The sequence below is a fragment of the Rhamphochromis sp. 'chilingali' genome (assembly GCF_963969265.1).
Source record: "Rhamphochromis sp. 'chilingali' genome assembly, chromosome: 2".
In the NCBI taxonomy this organism is placed as follows: domain Eukaryota; kingdom Metazoa; phylum Chordata; class Actinopteri; order Cichliformes; family Cichlidae; genus Rhamphochromis; species Rhamphochromis sp. 'chilingali'.
The window spans coordinates 55,058,646-55,074,988 of record NC_137930.1 but is presented as its reverse complement, the minus strand read 5'-3'; the positions used below and the strand labels follow the sequence as shown (position 1 = coordinate 55,074,988).

Below are 16,343 nucleotides of genomic sequence, written 5' to 3'. Positions count from 1 at the left end.
GTAAAGCCTCCTGCACAGAGAAGCAGCCTCAAATTACTTCACAGAGCTCAATGGATGAACGATTTGGCGGCTGTGCAGAGGGACAAAGCAAAACCTGCGTCTCTGAAGCACCAGGACCTTAATGAGCAGACTCCATCTTTTTATGCCATCATGCTATTATTCTCATAATAGAGTTAGCAGTAATAGTATTAGGAGAGTGGGTGTACTCCCACACCAGAACTCATTTTACTTTTGAAAGCATTTTTTGGTCGTTTCCTATTAGAGAACATGAAAACTGACAGTGAAGTGCATGCTGCTTCAAAGTAAACATGAAAAGATTAATCCAACATCTGGTCCTACCTTGTAAAAATGTGTTATGTTGCATCTGCTTGGCCACTTTAACATATTACTGGTTCATGTTTGTGATTATTATCCTGATTATTCTCGTTCGTGTGTGTTTATACAAACTTTTATGCTGGTAGCACTGAAGACAGTCATACCGCACAGCTCTGATGTCAGTCACTGCTGCGCTGCTGTTGATGGTCTCAATGCCAGTGTGATAATCATTAGCAAACTGGTTCTCTTTATGTTTTAAAGGTGCAAGCTGCAACACAATGCTCAGAAAATCTATGAAAAGTGAACGCAGTCCAGAAAAATGTGTGAACTTTTACAAGAAGTTCAGTAAAGCACACTCTAGTAAAGCAAGCAGTGGAAGCTGTGTAGCTGTGTGGAACTAGGGGCACTTAATTCCGTGTCAACACTTGCATGGGAGGTGAAATCTGCAGAGTTTCCACATGAAAAGTCATCATTAAAGCGGGCGACTCAACGCAGGAAACGAGTGATGAGCACGGGGAGACGACAGAGAGACAGTGCACAGGAGGGAAGGGCAGTGTGAGAAAAATCTCCCTCGTTTAGACTTTTGAATATAAATGTGACCTTCAGCAGGTGGATTTCCAGTGGATTAATAATTTAATGCTCCTTCATCACAGATGGGCTGGAGACCTTGTTGCTTTCGGTGATGAGTATGCGCAGTTCATAACATAAAGGCATAAACCCTACTGTGACTGATCATAATGCTACAGCTGACAGTGGCATGTTTTGTAGTTATAACAATAGTCTATTGGGGCTGCTGACAATTATTTAACAATTATTTGATTGGCTTCAGTGGATTTCTTCTTTTTGCTTGTAAGATTGTCAAACTGGTATCAATAGCAAGCCAGAGAAAAGCCTTCTGACTTTACGGTTAATTCCCAAACCCCTTACAGTTCACGCTTTGGGTGCTAATCAATTTCAACTGCAGCTGCAGTGAGATCTGACTGATCTGACTCGGCATGTAATCTGCAAAAATCAAACCAACACAGCTTGAAACAAATACTTGATTGTCCTGTGGTGGTGCACAGTCAAGACTGAAAGGCTTACCCATGTGTTTATGAAGATCCAACTTGTTTTACTGAAGCATGAGATATAAAACAATCTTTTTTTCATTTAAAATGTTACATTTATTTCCAGTTTTTCACCAAAGTTTCTTACACTTCTGTTTGGCACTTTTGTCTTTTTCAACACCCTGATTTGTTTTCCTGTATGTTGCTGCCAAATTTAGCTCATTTTAAAAAACTACCTCTCTTGAATATTTAATGAAAAAACACTTAAGGGCATATGGCCAAAATGCCAGTCTGATGCAGTCCTCCAAAGATAGCATTTTTTCTCACAGAACTGCAGCAACAGTCCTTCATTAATCTTTCATCTAACTAGGGCGGTGAGAGGGGCTGGAGCCTTTCCCAGTTCACAGTAGACAGGTCTCCACAGGCTCAAATCCAATCCCTCTCCTACTCCACTATGGTGTAACTCTATTGAGTCTCTGCTATGGAGTTCATAGATTGTATAAAAACAAATAGATGTAGTCACATAATGTCATCCATCAATTTGGCTGCTAACATGTTTTTTGATGCCACAAGTGATCGTGTTCGGATGAGAAGGTGGCGTGCTAAGTAATCAGCTAACAATAGCAAGATTCATAACCCACTTCTGCTTGAGGCTGTTTGGTTTGCAAAAGGAGTCAAGTGTGTAGCCAGAGGGTGCGGAGGCCAGATTGGTACCAGGACTGTCACGGGGCTGACACAGGGAGACAAACAACCCTTCATCCTCACATCCACACCTGTGGCCAATTTGGAATCACTGCCTAACCCAACATGCATGCTTTCTGGACTGAGGGGGTCCTGTACAGATTTGAAGTGGCTATAGAGAGATTTAGAGGGTTGCGTTGAGGTTTGTCCTCTCTGCGTGCTTTGGAAACTTTTTTGCTGATTAGCGGAGGTCACCGTTTTAAATCCTCTGCTTTAATAAAACATGTGAGCATGAGCCTGATATGAATGATCACATCAAAATAATCCTTTTGATGGAATGAAATGAGCATGAAGTCATTAACAGCGAGCTGACTCACAGTCTCACAGTGAGTCAGCTCACTGTTTCTGCAGTCTCCCACGCAGCCCGCAGGGCCTCGACCTATGCACCATGAGGAAGCCCATCACCATCAAATAGGGATCTGCTAGAAACAATAGACTCTGGGCCTTCTTATTCACATGCACTGCACACGTACACACTCACAAAGTCAACAATAGTGGATCAACAAGAACATCCCTTCCAACTCCGCTAAATTATATTTGTTTCTGCATGTGTTGTTACATCTGCTTTTGGGCGGCTTTATTTTACCCCATGGTACCCCGCTCTGCCTCTGCGAGCAGGACAGTTTATTCTGTTCGTGTTTATATTGAGAGACGCTGTATTTATTCAGGTGTGTGACTTAAGAAGAAACAGAGAGGGCCTGCATGCCGAGAAGCCTCAAGCTGTCTCTGCTTGTTTCCCTCATTCAGCAGTGTGTTCAGAAGTGCAACAGCAGTTTCAAACAAACAAGCAACACTCCGATGACCCAGAGCTGACGGGAAATGAAAAACATGTGTATTTGTAGCATTTCTCACATGTATTTCAAAGTGCAATTGAAACATATTTCCATGAAGACTAAGATGAGATAGAATACACTTCATTTATGGGAAATCCCTGCATTAGAACAGTTATAGCAATGAGCTTAATCTGGAGGGAGGCCTGTGAGCTAGTTCAACCAGTCATCTCAAGCTGCACTGTGTCATATACATCATATCTCTGTCCCCTCCCATCATCCCCACCCCACTTTTGGGGTGCATTTAAGCTCCATATGTTCAATCTCTTTGCCACTGTTGCCCTATAATGACACCAGCTGTGTCAGCCCCTCCACCACCTCAACATCCACCTGTATGGGCTCCCTGATTTTTATATGTGACATAACTGTGGGGAACTCTAACTATATTTTTCTGGGGCCATAAATCATCTCAAATGTGGGTTTTCTGACTAAACAGCACATCTGCTTCTGATTAATCATCCTCTTTATCCAAGCATCAGTCTGCCTTGCCACAAGGTTTTAAGAGATGCTTTAACATTATAGAGAGGGAAACCTCCCATTATGTATGCTGACATGGCTTACTGATACTCTTAGAAGGAGCCTAGACTGTGTTAGCATTAATTATTAAATAAAAAGCAGAATGCAGAAAAGCCCATTACCTCTTTCTGCAGCAGTTGCCCCCCCTGTATTTCCACTTTTCCATCAGTCCATTTCTGTCCATAGGAGTAACCCCAATCTCTATTCAACTGTTGTTTTCCTACCTTTTTTTTTATTTTTTTGGTTTTGTTTGCTGCTGCTGTCAGCTTACATCTTGCTGACCTATATCCTTCCTGTTGACAAATCCTATAAATCCTGCTTTTATCCTGCTGCTCTAAACTGCTTGTTGGTGTCAGTCAAGAAAGGCAAGTGAAGGAACAGCAACTCCTGCATGCTGAATGTGAAATACTGCAAATTTAGAGCTCACTGAATATTTTTGCATGGTCCTAGTTCATGAATAAATCCAGTCTGTTTTGTATTATTGTAAAAAAAAAAAAAAAAAAAAAAAAAAAGCATTTCCAAACGCTCTACCTCATTGTTTAGTGACAAAGATGCATCCCCTCTATAGCAAATACTATATGGATCAAACACAGGACCAAACAAGACATTTCCAGCCTTGTGTTTACAACTCACCATATGTTTCCAATTTGGGTGACTATTGCTGACAAGCTGTGAGCCATATTTGAGGCCACCCGGTGATGATGCAATTATCTTGGACAGGATGTGCATTAGAGGGGATCGAAGCCCAGGGGACTCTCCCCTTTACAGTAATGTAATCACCTGACTAAAGTCATCAGAGTGAGTGCTCACTGCTCACTATATTCTCACAGTCTGAAAATATAATAAAAATGCATTAACTACTAAATCTGTTTGAGACACTCCTATCCCCATGGAGGCACAGCACAACATTAAAACTACATATTAATTTGGAGGCCCCCCCCACCACCACAGCAGCTCTAACCCATCAGTGTATAGACAGGGGGGTTCTGGAGGTAACCTCTAGTGCAAATGTAGAAAACATACAGCCAGAGGGCCAGAACTGACCCATGCGCTATCTCAATATGACCCCTAATGTCTTCAATGGGAAATTAAACATCCGCTAACATTTAAAAAATCTATAAAACACAGCCTCCAATTAATGGACCGTGACGTCTTTGACTATAGCAAGTCTGTACTGCCCTATGACTTGATTTTAGCACAGGGTAATCCAAATGTTTTTTCTGCAATAAACTTCAGCACCTTTATTCTAAAGATTAAAATTATATTGTGAAAAATAAAATTGATATAGCTTTTAAATGGATTGTTTTGTGCCACAATACACCATACTGAGGAAAAGTAGACAATTTCTAACACAAAGATTTTTGTTTTTGAATTAAGAATTCATTCTTTTCCCCACAAATGTTCATAGAGTTGAGCATTATGTACAGAATGCTTCTACTCAGTTTGTTCAAAATGCAGCTCTTCATTCACTTTAGCAAATACATTTCTAAAAAATGTTGCCCACCCCTGCTAGTGTGGCACCTGGAAAATGACAGTTGATCCTTTGGATTCAGTAGGTGGTGGGGTGACGCCTCCGTGGATCGGGCTTGTTACATTGCACTCAAAAAAATGAAATTGGGTGGTTGTTACATTTACAAATTTCAAGCTTGTAATGTGAACAAAATAATTTCATGTTTCGGTGGTGAATGTAATTAAATCATGTAGGATCTGCATGAAATTCAGCAACTTAAATTATTCTTGTTGAGCTGACATGATACAATCTACTAAGAGTGGTTAGTTAGCTGGACTCACAAAATTCACAAGATCACCCAAGAGTTCAAACCACAGGAAAATCACTGGGGTTAGAAGAGACAGACAACCATACACACACTATGTACATGCCTTTACTATTTATTGTGGTTTAACCTGTAAAGGACAAAAACGTACAGAAAATTCTACATCAAGCCTTGTAATCATAGCCTCCCTATTTTTTGAAGTCTATATTGACAGCTCGGTGGCACAGTAGTTAGCACTGTTGCCTCGCAGGGCTGGACTGGGACAAAAAATCAGCCCGGGCATTTTGACTAGAGACCCGCCCACCAGGTATTATAGGAAAAACCATAAAGCCTTTGAATGAAAACAAACGCTGTTGTCACAGTGATATACACTGTCTTGTTGGCATATATGTATCAATCTAATAAACTTAAAGTTTATTAGACTGATACATCTACAACACATGGTGGAAACACATGGTGGAAACCTGAAATTAAGACAGAGAAGACTACAGGTGAGACATGACCATTAGTGAATATTAAAAATAATAAATGACAGATTTAAGGGTATTTTCATAAACTATTCATTTACCACATCAATAATCAGCATGGCAGGGCAAGATATTTTTTCTAACATAACCTTTAAAAAGTGAAAGGAGATAGAAAGACAGGTGAGAAAGAATAAAACTTAATTGACTTTTTGATGGTATTTTACACACAGTACTGGTACAGAATCTAGAAAATGTGGGAAAATACTGGCATCATATACAGTACTTAGCTACTTCTGAAGAAATTATGATGGGACCCTAAAAAAAAATTACTATGAACAATAATGGATTTCTATACATTTAGTCAGATGACCACTTTTGTTGTAAGATTCAGATAATTATGTATTCAAAGTTTTTAAATGACATAACAAAGAAAAGTATTTCTTTGTGCCCCCCTTCCCTGTTAATGCCCTACCTGGCCCCCTGGACAAACGTTGCTAGACCCGCCCCTGCACAGTTACCAGCTGTCAGCTACTTAGAAAAGGATCCTGGTGTTATTTGTTTCTCAGAAACAGTTCATAACTTCCCTTCAACTCATTCATGTCACCTAAAAGGTAAATCTGTTTCTCCATCACCTGTTCAGCTCTGATGATCCAGTAAGGACATCTCCTGGTTGCATCTTCATGTTTCCCTCTCACCACATATCCAAACCGACATCATGACCAGCAGCTTTTACAGCTGTGGCTCCAGCAAACATCAGTTGATACTAGAAATTAATATCAAATAAATTCTAACAACAGCTGATCAAGCTTTTCATAACTTCTTACCTGAAATTCAGTTCACCTGACACTCGGACTGGCGGCCGCCTCGGGTCTGTCCTCCTCCTGCCTCCCCTTTCTCTCATCCACCTACTGGCCTCCACCACTTGCTAATGTTACTGAATCTGTGGAAGCTCCGCGATAGCCACCACCAAACAACTGAGTTATTTTTACACATCTCCCAGCATCTGGCCAATCCACCACCTTTCAGTGTTTATACCGTTACGGAAAAACAAACAAAGATCGGCCCATAAAAATGAAAAATCACATCGGCCCACCGGGCAAATGCCAGGCATGCCCGATGGCCAGTCCAGCTATGTTGCCTCGCAGCAAAAAGGTCTTGGGTATAAATCTGTAATCTGGCCAAGTTTGCAGTGGGTTCTCTCTGGGTACTCTGGTTTCCTGCCACAGTTAAAAGTCACGCAGTAATTAGGATTAGGTTAATTGTCGTTTCTAAAATATCTGTGAACATGAGTGCAGATGGTTGTTTGTTTCTCTGTGATAGACTGGTGACCTGTCCAGTACTCTGACTGTCACCCTATCACATCTGGGATAGGCCCCAACCTCCCTGCAACCCTGGTAAAGATAAGAGGATGGATGGAGTGGAAGTTATGATAAATGCCTTAACATTTTATGTTAGCCAGACCCTAGACTGTTGAACACTCCAAAAAAATAACTCATTTAATGAACTTAAAATAATCATGGAAAGGATTTGCACATTAATAAATGGCTTTCTATTACGATTAAGCATTTTTGTCACACTAACGTACACTGTAAAAAAAATCCGTAAAAATACAGTACAATCTACTGTATAAACGTGAAGGAATTTTCCGTATTAGTCATTTACAGGTATTTTTCTGTATTTCTCAACTACTGCAATGCATTGTGGGAAAAAGAACCTGAAAAGGAGGGAAAAGTAAGCGCAAGAGCAGCCATTAGGCTTCTTTCAGGCTTCATCTGGATTTTGGATTCTGAAGTTGGAGAAACTGCCTTCAAATTTCTGTGGTAAGTATTAAAACTCATGTTTCGTTTTATTAAAATAATGTTTTTCAAAAGACTCCGTGTTTTTATTTAGAAAGAATTGTTAATTTATTTGTTAACTGGTTTCGGCTGTCTCCAGACAAGTCAGGAATATTTTGCTGACTCATTTTTTAAAATAATTGTTATTTAGGTTTAACATGACTTAAGCTTTATTTTAATTAATGTTAAAATAATTTTTACTGTGATACCACCAGTTTTGCCCTTCAGTGGCTGAACCAGTTTTCATAAATATTATAGTTAGCTGTCTGTGTCTCTCTGGGTATTACACAGCTGTGACTGCTAACTAGCTAATTAGCGAAAGTCAGCGATGTGGATAACTGGGAAAGTGAGAACTTCATGGTTCTAGAAATTATTCTAGGACTCTAATAAGTACTGTATCAATACCTGTGTTTTACAGTTGGCTCTACTGTACACTTTAAAGGGTTTCAGGCAAAGTTACACTAACCCTAGTTTAAGCCTCAGACCTTCCTGGCTGACGTTAGCAAATGCTAATGTTAGCCTCTGATTTGGGCTGCTAAAGTAAAGACTTTTAGCTAGCTGACCAGCATAGATTATTTCGGTGGTTAACAGACTGTAGTGGTAAAATTATTGAAAGTATAGTTTCACCTCAGCACATTTACAATTACAGTATGTCTATTTTGTAGCACATAGAAATGTTTAGTTAATATTTACAGACAGACACATTTTCCCTGTAACTGTGTTTTTACTCCAACATTTGTTGAAAATGTAATTTATGAAATGCTGAGCAGCATTTCTTGTATGTGGAATATTTTTGTCACCCCACTGTGCTAATGTGATTAAATACTAAAAATTATTACTAAAAAATTCAATAATAAATCAATAATAACTATTTCTTGATTGAACTATAATGTAAGCGCAGTGCTGGTGTGCAGGGGCTCTATATGCCTTGTCTATATCAAGCTTTTAGCCAAATATAAGCAGAGATATTTGTATCTTTCTTAAAAATCCAGATCCTTACAGATTATTTGAGAAATGGATCAACAGCTATCACTACTTGAAGCACTTTAAGTCCTGCAGTGGAAAAATATCCCTTATTTCACCTTTGATCACACACTTTGGTTTTCCAGTGCAGAGCAATGGCCAAGAAAAGGAAAGACTTCCCCGAGTGAAAAAAAAGATGAAGATACAAGCTGGTGATGATCCAGAGCAGCTGGTCTCAGGAAATGAAGAAAAACCCTGATCACCTTCTCTACAAACACAAGGTGAGTTTAATGTTGTGGTTGATTTAGTTTTTCAAGGTATGTATGTTACTTTAATTATAAACTGCTTTGGTTGCAACAGAATGGTGTTATGTGTATGCAACTCTACGTGAATTATAATCCTTTGTAGGGCTGCGTGATATGACCAAAGTCTCATATCCCAATATAAGACGTATCTCTCCTGATAACGATATATATCACAAAATAGTGCATTTTCTGTAAATTCTGTGATTCTCGGGCAACTCGACTTATGTGAAATGTTTTCAGTTGGGCGTCGTGTACCTGGAGTCGAGTGTTTTGACCGATGCATGAAACTATACATTTTTAGACATGAGTTTAAATGGCCGCCATTTTCTTTCTGAGTATTTATTAGACTGCGTGCTGCAAGGAAAAGCCTGTTCTAACGTTTGAGTCTAAGGATTATTTTGAGCACCTGACGACTCTTTTTTTGCTTTTCATTCGTAAACTCTCTCGAAACTCTTTCATGTGATTCTTGTGTAGGTAGTTAAAGAGGTTTGTCGTGTTCGAGTGGTGGTGGGGACCAGTTTGTGGCATAATTTGCATAGTACAGTTTTCTGGGGCGTGTCAGACTTTTCATAACCAAACCATGTCCATGCTACAGAGGTAGCCCCTCATTTAACAATAAGGTCCTCGATTTCTTTTGACTGGTCCTTCTGGTTCTGCCTCATCCTTGCTGGCCATGCTGGTATTCTCTGTGCCTTCATCTGCGTGGTGACTGTAAGCGCCATTTATAGTTACTTGATGTTTTTATTTGAGGTCATTTGTTTGATGCATATTCTGAAATTTTATGTTTGAGAATAATGTATATCATTTCAGTTTAGTTTGAAAAGTCTCAACAGAAACTTGAGCTTTATTGTGAAAGGTTTATGTGGAAAATAAACAAGCGGACGGCGGAGCCACACGATGGTTTTATCCTCATTGTTGGTAACGAAAGTACGCGTAAAAACAGTCACTTGTCCGTCCATAGTGTGGTTATTTTAAGTATAAGAGAAGGAGAGAACTTTAAGAAATAATATAGCAACTACAGTGACCATCAAAACCATGAAAAAAATATTGTCGTAAACAGTTTATTTTGCAACACCACAAAACAAAGAATAGTGTATAATATGAAACGATAGACATTTTTATATCGTAATCTGATATATATCGTCATATCGCACAGCCCTAATCCTTTTTTTGTTTATGTTGTTTATGCTCTAGGTAAAAAAAAAATTATAAAAATACAAACTTTTTAAAAATGTCTTGTTGTTTCTCTTTTTTTCCTCAGAATAAATTGCGACTAGTCTCAATGGCTGACACGGAGGAGCAACACAGCGACACGTTAACTCCAACTGCTGCAGTTCCTGTATGAACTGAGCAACTCTTAAAATCCAAGGAAAAGCTGAGTGTATTTTACTTAAAGCTCAGATGGACCTTGATGTACTAACATGCAGGCTGCATTCAGGACTTTGTCACACTGTTATATGAAGAGCGGTAACAAGACTTTGTAGTAATTTGTCTTACTATTGTCTTATTTGTTGTGATTTAGGGTCTGTGCGCACAAGCAGAGGTTTTTGTTTGTAACTGTAACCTCGTTTTCAGAGCCTTGTCTAACATTTAATGGTCATGAAATATGTCAGACTTTTCCCTCTACTTAACCAGCTTAGAGAATTTGAACACCGTGGAGAAAAAGGTGTGCATTAAGGATTTTGAACTATGATGTTTAAGTGTTGTCACTGCTGAGGATTCGTGGACACAGATCCTTATTTATGCTGCTGTTTACAGTTTAACTTTTCATCAGAACAAGCACTTCTAATTATACTTTGCTCCTCACTGACAAAACAAGTCCCGTAAATACACTTTTATCTTTAAGTTTGGGACAGTAATCTGTCTTAATTTATTATGTGTTGTAGTTATCATATGGGGAAAAGTCCTGTGGTTATCCATCAGTCCTGTTCGAATAAACCCAAAGTTCAGGAACATCTTCTTTAGATCTGTTCAGTTGTATTCATGTGGCACCACTTAAACAGTCAACAAATTTTGACTCAAGTATGTTATATTGTAAGGTAAAGAGCCCAAAGAGTTAATCTCAGACAAATGTTCACACAAATGTGAATTACATTCACTTCATTAATGAAGTGAATGCAATTCAGTAATCAAAGGTGTTTGGCTATAACTGACTACATGTGTATACTGTATCATAAGTGGACAGAGATGGATGTAAACCACACCTTAACCATTTGGCTGAGGCAAAACTACCACAAGGCAGTGATTCTAACTAAAAGGTACTCTGGATATTATTAAATGTGAACATGTCGTTAAATATGACATTTTTTGTTTGTCAGGTGTCCTGTTTGAAGAAAACACTTGGTAGCCACTTGAATGAATGTAAATAAACACATTTACATGAGGGCAACCTGATTTCAAGGAAATAAAAATGCTCAAATTTGAAAGCTTGTGAGTTATTTTGTTCATGTATCAGCTGTTTAGTAGTTTTATGACAAGATGGATGCTGTCATTATATTTAAGTATAGTGTTTGAGTTAAGGAGAATAAAAGAATATTTAACATTAATTGTACCAATGTTGTTGTGTACGAAGCACAAATTAATTTAAGTTTTAATTTATGAATTTTTGAGTACATGGTGTACTAGGTTGTAATTGCATAGAAATGTACGTTTAAGGATATAAAGAACTATATTTAATGAGTTACAGTGAAAAGAAGTGCTTGGAAATAGTAATATAAACAGAAATTTCAATTTTTCTATTAACGGAAAATATCAGTTAATGATACAGAAAATATACTGTGAATAAACGGAATTTTCTGTTTTATAGCTGAAGGAAATGTCCGTAAATAGTACAGAGAGTATACTGTAAATCTACAGAATTTTCCGTTTTATCATTTACAGAAAGGTCCGTCAAACCTCCGTAAAAAAAACAGAAAATGTACTGGCAGAAAATTACCAGGACATTCTCTGTTTTTCTACGGAATATTTTTTTACAGTGTAATTTGCATGGGTTGGATCAACTCAATTAAATTAAGTTGGACTCAAATGTAGTGAAACAGTTGATTCATCATTAATTAATCAAGTGCATTAAGTTGGAATAACAGAATTGCATAATGCTAAAATAAAGCAATTTTAATTATGTGGAAATTCTTTCCATGATTTTTTTATGTTCATTCAAAGAGTTATTTTTTTGAGTGTGCTCGCCCAATTTAAGTCTAATGCTCCATCGCTGTATTTGGCTCTTTGTCATTTTCCTTTTGATATTTCTGACACCGGATTTGTCACGTGGTGTGTGAAATTATTCTCCTGTAGGAGGTTTGTTCTATTGAGGAGCGCCTTTAGTTAGTAAATGTCAAAGTCACATCCATCTGAATCCCAAAACCCACAATTTCTCAGCAGCACAGTGTCACTGTGAATGTAGAAGGAAGCACTTTGTACCCTCTTGCTGGTGAGCCACGCTTTGCTTATTATATGCCATGGATGTTTCCATGCTTCCAAAAAGGCAATTAAGACATGTAACAATTTTGCATGTTATGGCTTATTACCAACAGCTGCCACAAAAAACTGTGTCTGTATTATATCCGTGTAAAAACCAGCTAAACACCTAAACATCACATGCAACTTTCCCCACAAAAATCTTGCTCTTGTTGTTTCCTGGACCCTTTAAATCATGTTCAGGCCCACAAAACGCCCCACAAAGGACAAAAAGCAAACAGTGGGAATGCACTTGTATTGAAATAAGCACTGCTCTTCACAAGAGCTGCATAAATACACTTACCTGCACCCTTTTCTAATCATATGACAATCACTTACATTTATGGCCAATGCTGTCTCTTTATCTTAAAGCGTCTGTTCACTATGCACTTAGTAGCGGCTCAAGGGCCTGAGAGAAGAGCATTAAAAGGATCAATATCAAATCAATAAATGGTTAATGGTTCTCGTGTGTAAGTTTATGCTTCTCAGTGTGCAAATGTTCTACCTAAAAGTGCAAATATGCCCAGAAAAGTGTCTAGCAAGGTTTCTGATTGTAACAAAAAGGGGGGGGGGGGGGGGGAAATGAAAATGCAAACCAGACTGCTGATACATGATCGATTGCAAATAACTGTTAAATACGAGGTTATATTTGTAAATCATAGAGCATAATGCACAAAACACGCTGTAGAAAAACCACTTATTCTAGATATGACTGACGGAATGCTTATTTTCCACCCAAAGATATTTTTCTGCTGTGAACCATGCCTTAAAATTCTGCGGTCGGAAACACAGACGCTCAAAGATCAGCTGCATGACTCTGCACTGGTGCTGCGCGCTTTGCCTGACCCTGGAGCCACCACAGAGGGGCCCTTCTGCCTTAAAACAGGCAGTCTGCGCCTTTTAGGTGACGGGGGACTGTGTAATATGAGTCGGGATGAAAACTGCGCGCTGAATCCGGCTGCCAGTCCAGATGCTGTTCGCTGGAGAGAGAGAGGAGGTGCATGATGGATCCCGTCCCACTGCTGCTCATCATCGTCACATCTCTGCCAATTTGCTCGGCAGTCTACACTGGGCCCCTGCAGCCCGAGATCTCCAATGGCACTTTCCATCACTTCTTCGTCCCGGATGGAGATTACGAGGAGACAGAAGATCCCGAGAAGTGCCAGATGCTGTTTAAATTTTCAGACGTGTATCCATGCGCGGCCTTAGAGGACAGTGACTCTGTAGTGAGGGAGGACTTCGTCCTCACGAAACTGCAGGCGGAGGACTCGGCGCGCCTGCTCGAGGGCATCGGCCGGACTGTGGCCCAGGATCTGGACGGAGAGGACAGCTACGGAAAGTTCCTCCGGCGGGAGATCTCCCAGATCGGCGAGGCTTTTTCAAACGTGGACAAGTCCCTGGTGGAGCTGGAGGTGAAGTTTAAACAAAGTCAAGAGACTGAGCTAAGGGAAGAGCAACAGCTGAACGGGCATGTGGTGAAGCAAGTGGGTGACGTTAGGGACGCACTGAAGGAAACCACCGACATCTCGCTGGGCCTGAAAGATAAACATGAGCTGCTGTCTCTCATCATTCGCAGTCACGGTACCAGGCTGAGCCGCCTAAAGACTGAGTATCTTAATGCTGGTTCTTAGTGGGGCTGTGGGAGCTTTAAGTGTGTGTTTGTGTATGTGTGTATGAAAGAGAGAGCGAGAGACTGAGGAAAAAGAAAGAGCGAGGACGCTCCAGTTCATTAACCAACTGGAAAGTTTATTGTGGCTTATGAATATCCTTCTTAAGCATTTGAACTTCTCTGACCTTTGGTTGTTCCCATTCCTTGGAGCTGTATCACTGAAGGAGCTCTAACAGAAATATTAGCACATTCCTCTGAATCAGGAGGGAACAAAGAAATGTGGACATAAGTTATGTCTGCAAGGAACCCTCAGTGCCACCCCAGAGGAGAAATCTTATCCAGAAGAGAGAGTGTGAAAACAACCCCCCCCCCCTCCCCCAACATGGATTTATTGTCAGTAAAATATGTAACTCTGTATGATTTTAACTATGCTGTTCACGCTGTTAGGTTGTCATAACTGATCAAATAAATATTAAATATCTGATATTTCTCCCTTTCTTTCAAGCAAGACAAAATGTTCTTCATTCTTCTCACCACATCAGGACTTTCAGGTATTTTCTTTTTCAATGTGAGACGTCTCCCATCCTTTAAAATTTGCGATGTGCAATAAGAACTCGAAATCTTTGAAATTGTAATTTTTTTCACTTTCATCACTTTCATGTGACCCTCCTCCTCCCTCATGTCTTGACATCACCGTGTTTGCTGTTGGCACTACAAGTGGCAGGCTCGACTGTCCCTTCAAGTGGCCGTGGTTAATTGGCGTCTGAAGTCTGTCACTGCCTCCCACTTCCATCTGGAAGTAATCTGCTCGAGTATGAAATATGCTTCTTCAAAGGCCGTCACTGTCATCATTATCTAGTCTTTTGTCTGTCATAATCCACGCAGTTCGAGGTTGACATGAGATGTTACTGTGTTTAAACTCTGAGCTGTTTTGGATTATGTCATTTTTACTAAAAATAGGCTTTTAACTGGCAAGTTGTTTATATGCCTATAAAAAAAGCCCTGTTTTGCTCTTGAGTTTATTTCAGAGACACTGTTTATGGATGGAAAATTGTTTTGAATTTCCAAAATAAGCATTAACCCTGGCTAACAGGGTCACACATAAACACATCTGTTAGGCAGTCTTCATTTGAAGTGCCTTGGATTTAATATCACAAATGCCTTTGGTGGTAATCTCTGTATTTTCTTTCTCTGACTACCGTAAAATGTTCTTATTCCAGCCAACGTCTGCAACAACCACAAAGTAACAGCTACAAGCATGCCCACTTTTTTTCTTTCTTACTTTTTTTTGTTAACAGAGATGATGTCTATGCAGATGTGAGTGAGCCAGATGGGCTGCAATGGGCGCAACTGGGTGTGATTTCCTCTGTCTGGTTTTCCTCACAGTCCAGCTTCCCCTGAGGGACCCCTTTTTAAAAAAACAGCTCTTTCTTTCTTAGCACAGTGCAGACCAGCACAGCAAAAACCCAGAGCTGCAGGAGCTCCTGAGAAACCCTATATGTCTATACAGCTCTTAATTTCCAGGGGCACAGTACAGGGCTCCAAGATTTGATTAAAATATTTGGACAAAATTTCCACTGTGTTAGTAAAAGTGGAGCTATTCGCAAAACCTCTCATAAGCAACCTGCCCATCATAGTTAATTTGTCTTTTTTGGCTCTGATATAAATCCACCTATAGGAAAATATTTTTTTCCCGCAAGATTAGATTCAGATCCACGCTGCTTAGAGGCACGACTGCCCGAGCGTTAAGCATGCTGTTGAAGAATTTATTCTCCTTAAGAAAAAGAAAGAAAGGTCAAGAATGCAGACCACAGTCGACCTGAAACTACTCTGACCCGAAAATGACAGGCCTCTGGGGTGCTATTGTTAGAAAGGAGAGATTTGTTAAGTGCTCCATCTGCTACTAGTCTTACCGTTATTATTACTGCAATGAAACGACTGATCGTTTTAATATGATTCAACTGCATCTGACGCTCTTTTAAGGAGCTCTTGTTCAATAAAAATAGAGATACTGTTTAACTTCTCAAGTTTTTTAACACATCTCAGTGGACCAGCTCCATGACAACAGAGAAATTTCCCACTGAGCAAAGTCTGCCTTCTGCTAAAGACCATGAAAGCTCTTGAAAGAGCAGGAAAGTGAACCTTGAGATAAGACTTTTTTTCAGATTGCTGTGTTGAAGGCCAACGCCCCCCCCCCCCTTTCACATACTCAGGAGCAGAATTAATTTACATCCTTAACAAATGTTGCTGATGTAACAAGACAACATAACTAAGTCAAAGACGAAAAGAAGTGAGAGCTTTAACTTCAGTAAAAAAGAAACACTTATACCAGTGTGGTATGCAGGGATGTAAGCAAAAATCCTACATTTAAAATTAATTTTAGTATAGGAAGTATTGTTAAAGAAAACAAAATGCAGAATAGCCCATTCGGAAGGGACGGATGACCTCTTTCACTGCTTAATTGCAATGAAAAAGCATTACTTTGCTG

The 16,343-nt window shown here is 39.5% G+C and overlaps 1 protein-coding gene and 1 long non-coding RNA gene across 2 annotated transcripts; both read left to right on the top strand.

Annotated features, from left to right (window-relative positions):
- The first annotated feature begins 7,298 nt into the window (after positions 1-7,298).
- LOC308392058 lies at positions 7,299-11,643 on the top strand. The gene is made up of 3 exons (XR_013970754.1): positions 7,299-7,510; positions 8,635-8,769; positions 10,055-11,643. It is a non-coding gene; the product is annotated as an uncharacterized lncRNA (long non-coding RNA).
- Positions 11,644-13,084: 1,441 nt separating this feature from the next.
- fibina (fin bud initiation factor a) lies at positions 13,085-14,325 on the top strand. Its single transcript, XM_080874255.1, has one exon. The coding sequence runs from the start codon at positions 13,248-13,250 to the stop codon at positions 13,875-13,877; it is 630 nt and encodes a 209-aa protein (XP_080730381.1). The 5' UTR covers positions 13,085-13,247; the 3' UTR covers positions 13,878-14,325.
- Positions 14,326-16,343: the final 2,018 nt, after the last annotated feature.

Coding starts and splice junctions, on each gene's coding strand:
- fibina (XM_080874255.1), top strand. CDS start 13,248: ATGATGGATCCCGTCCCACTGCTGCTCATCATCGTCACATCTCTGCCA.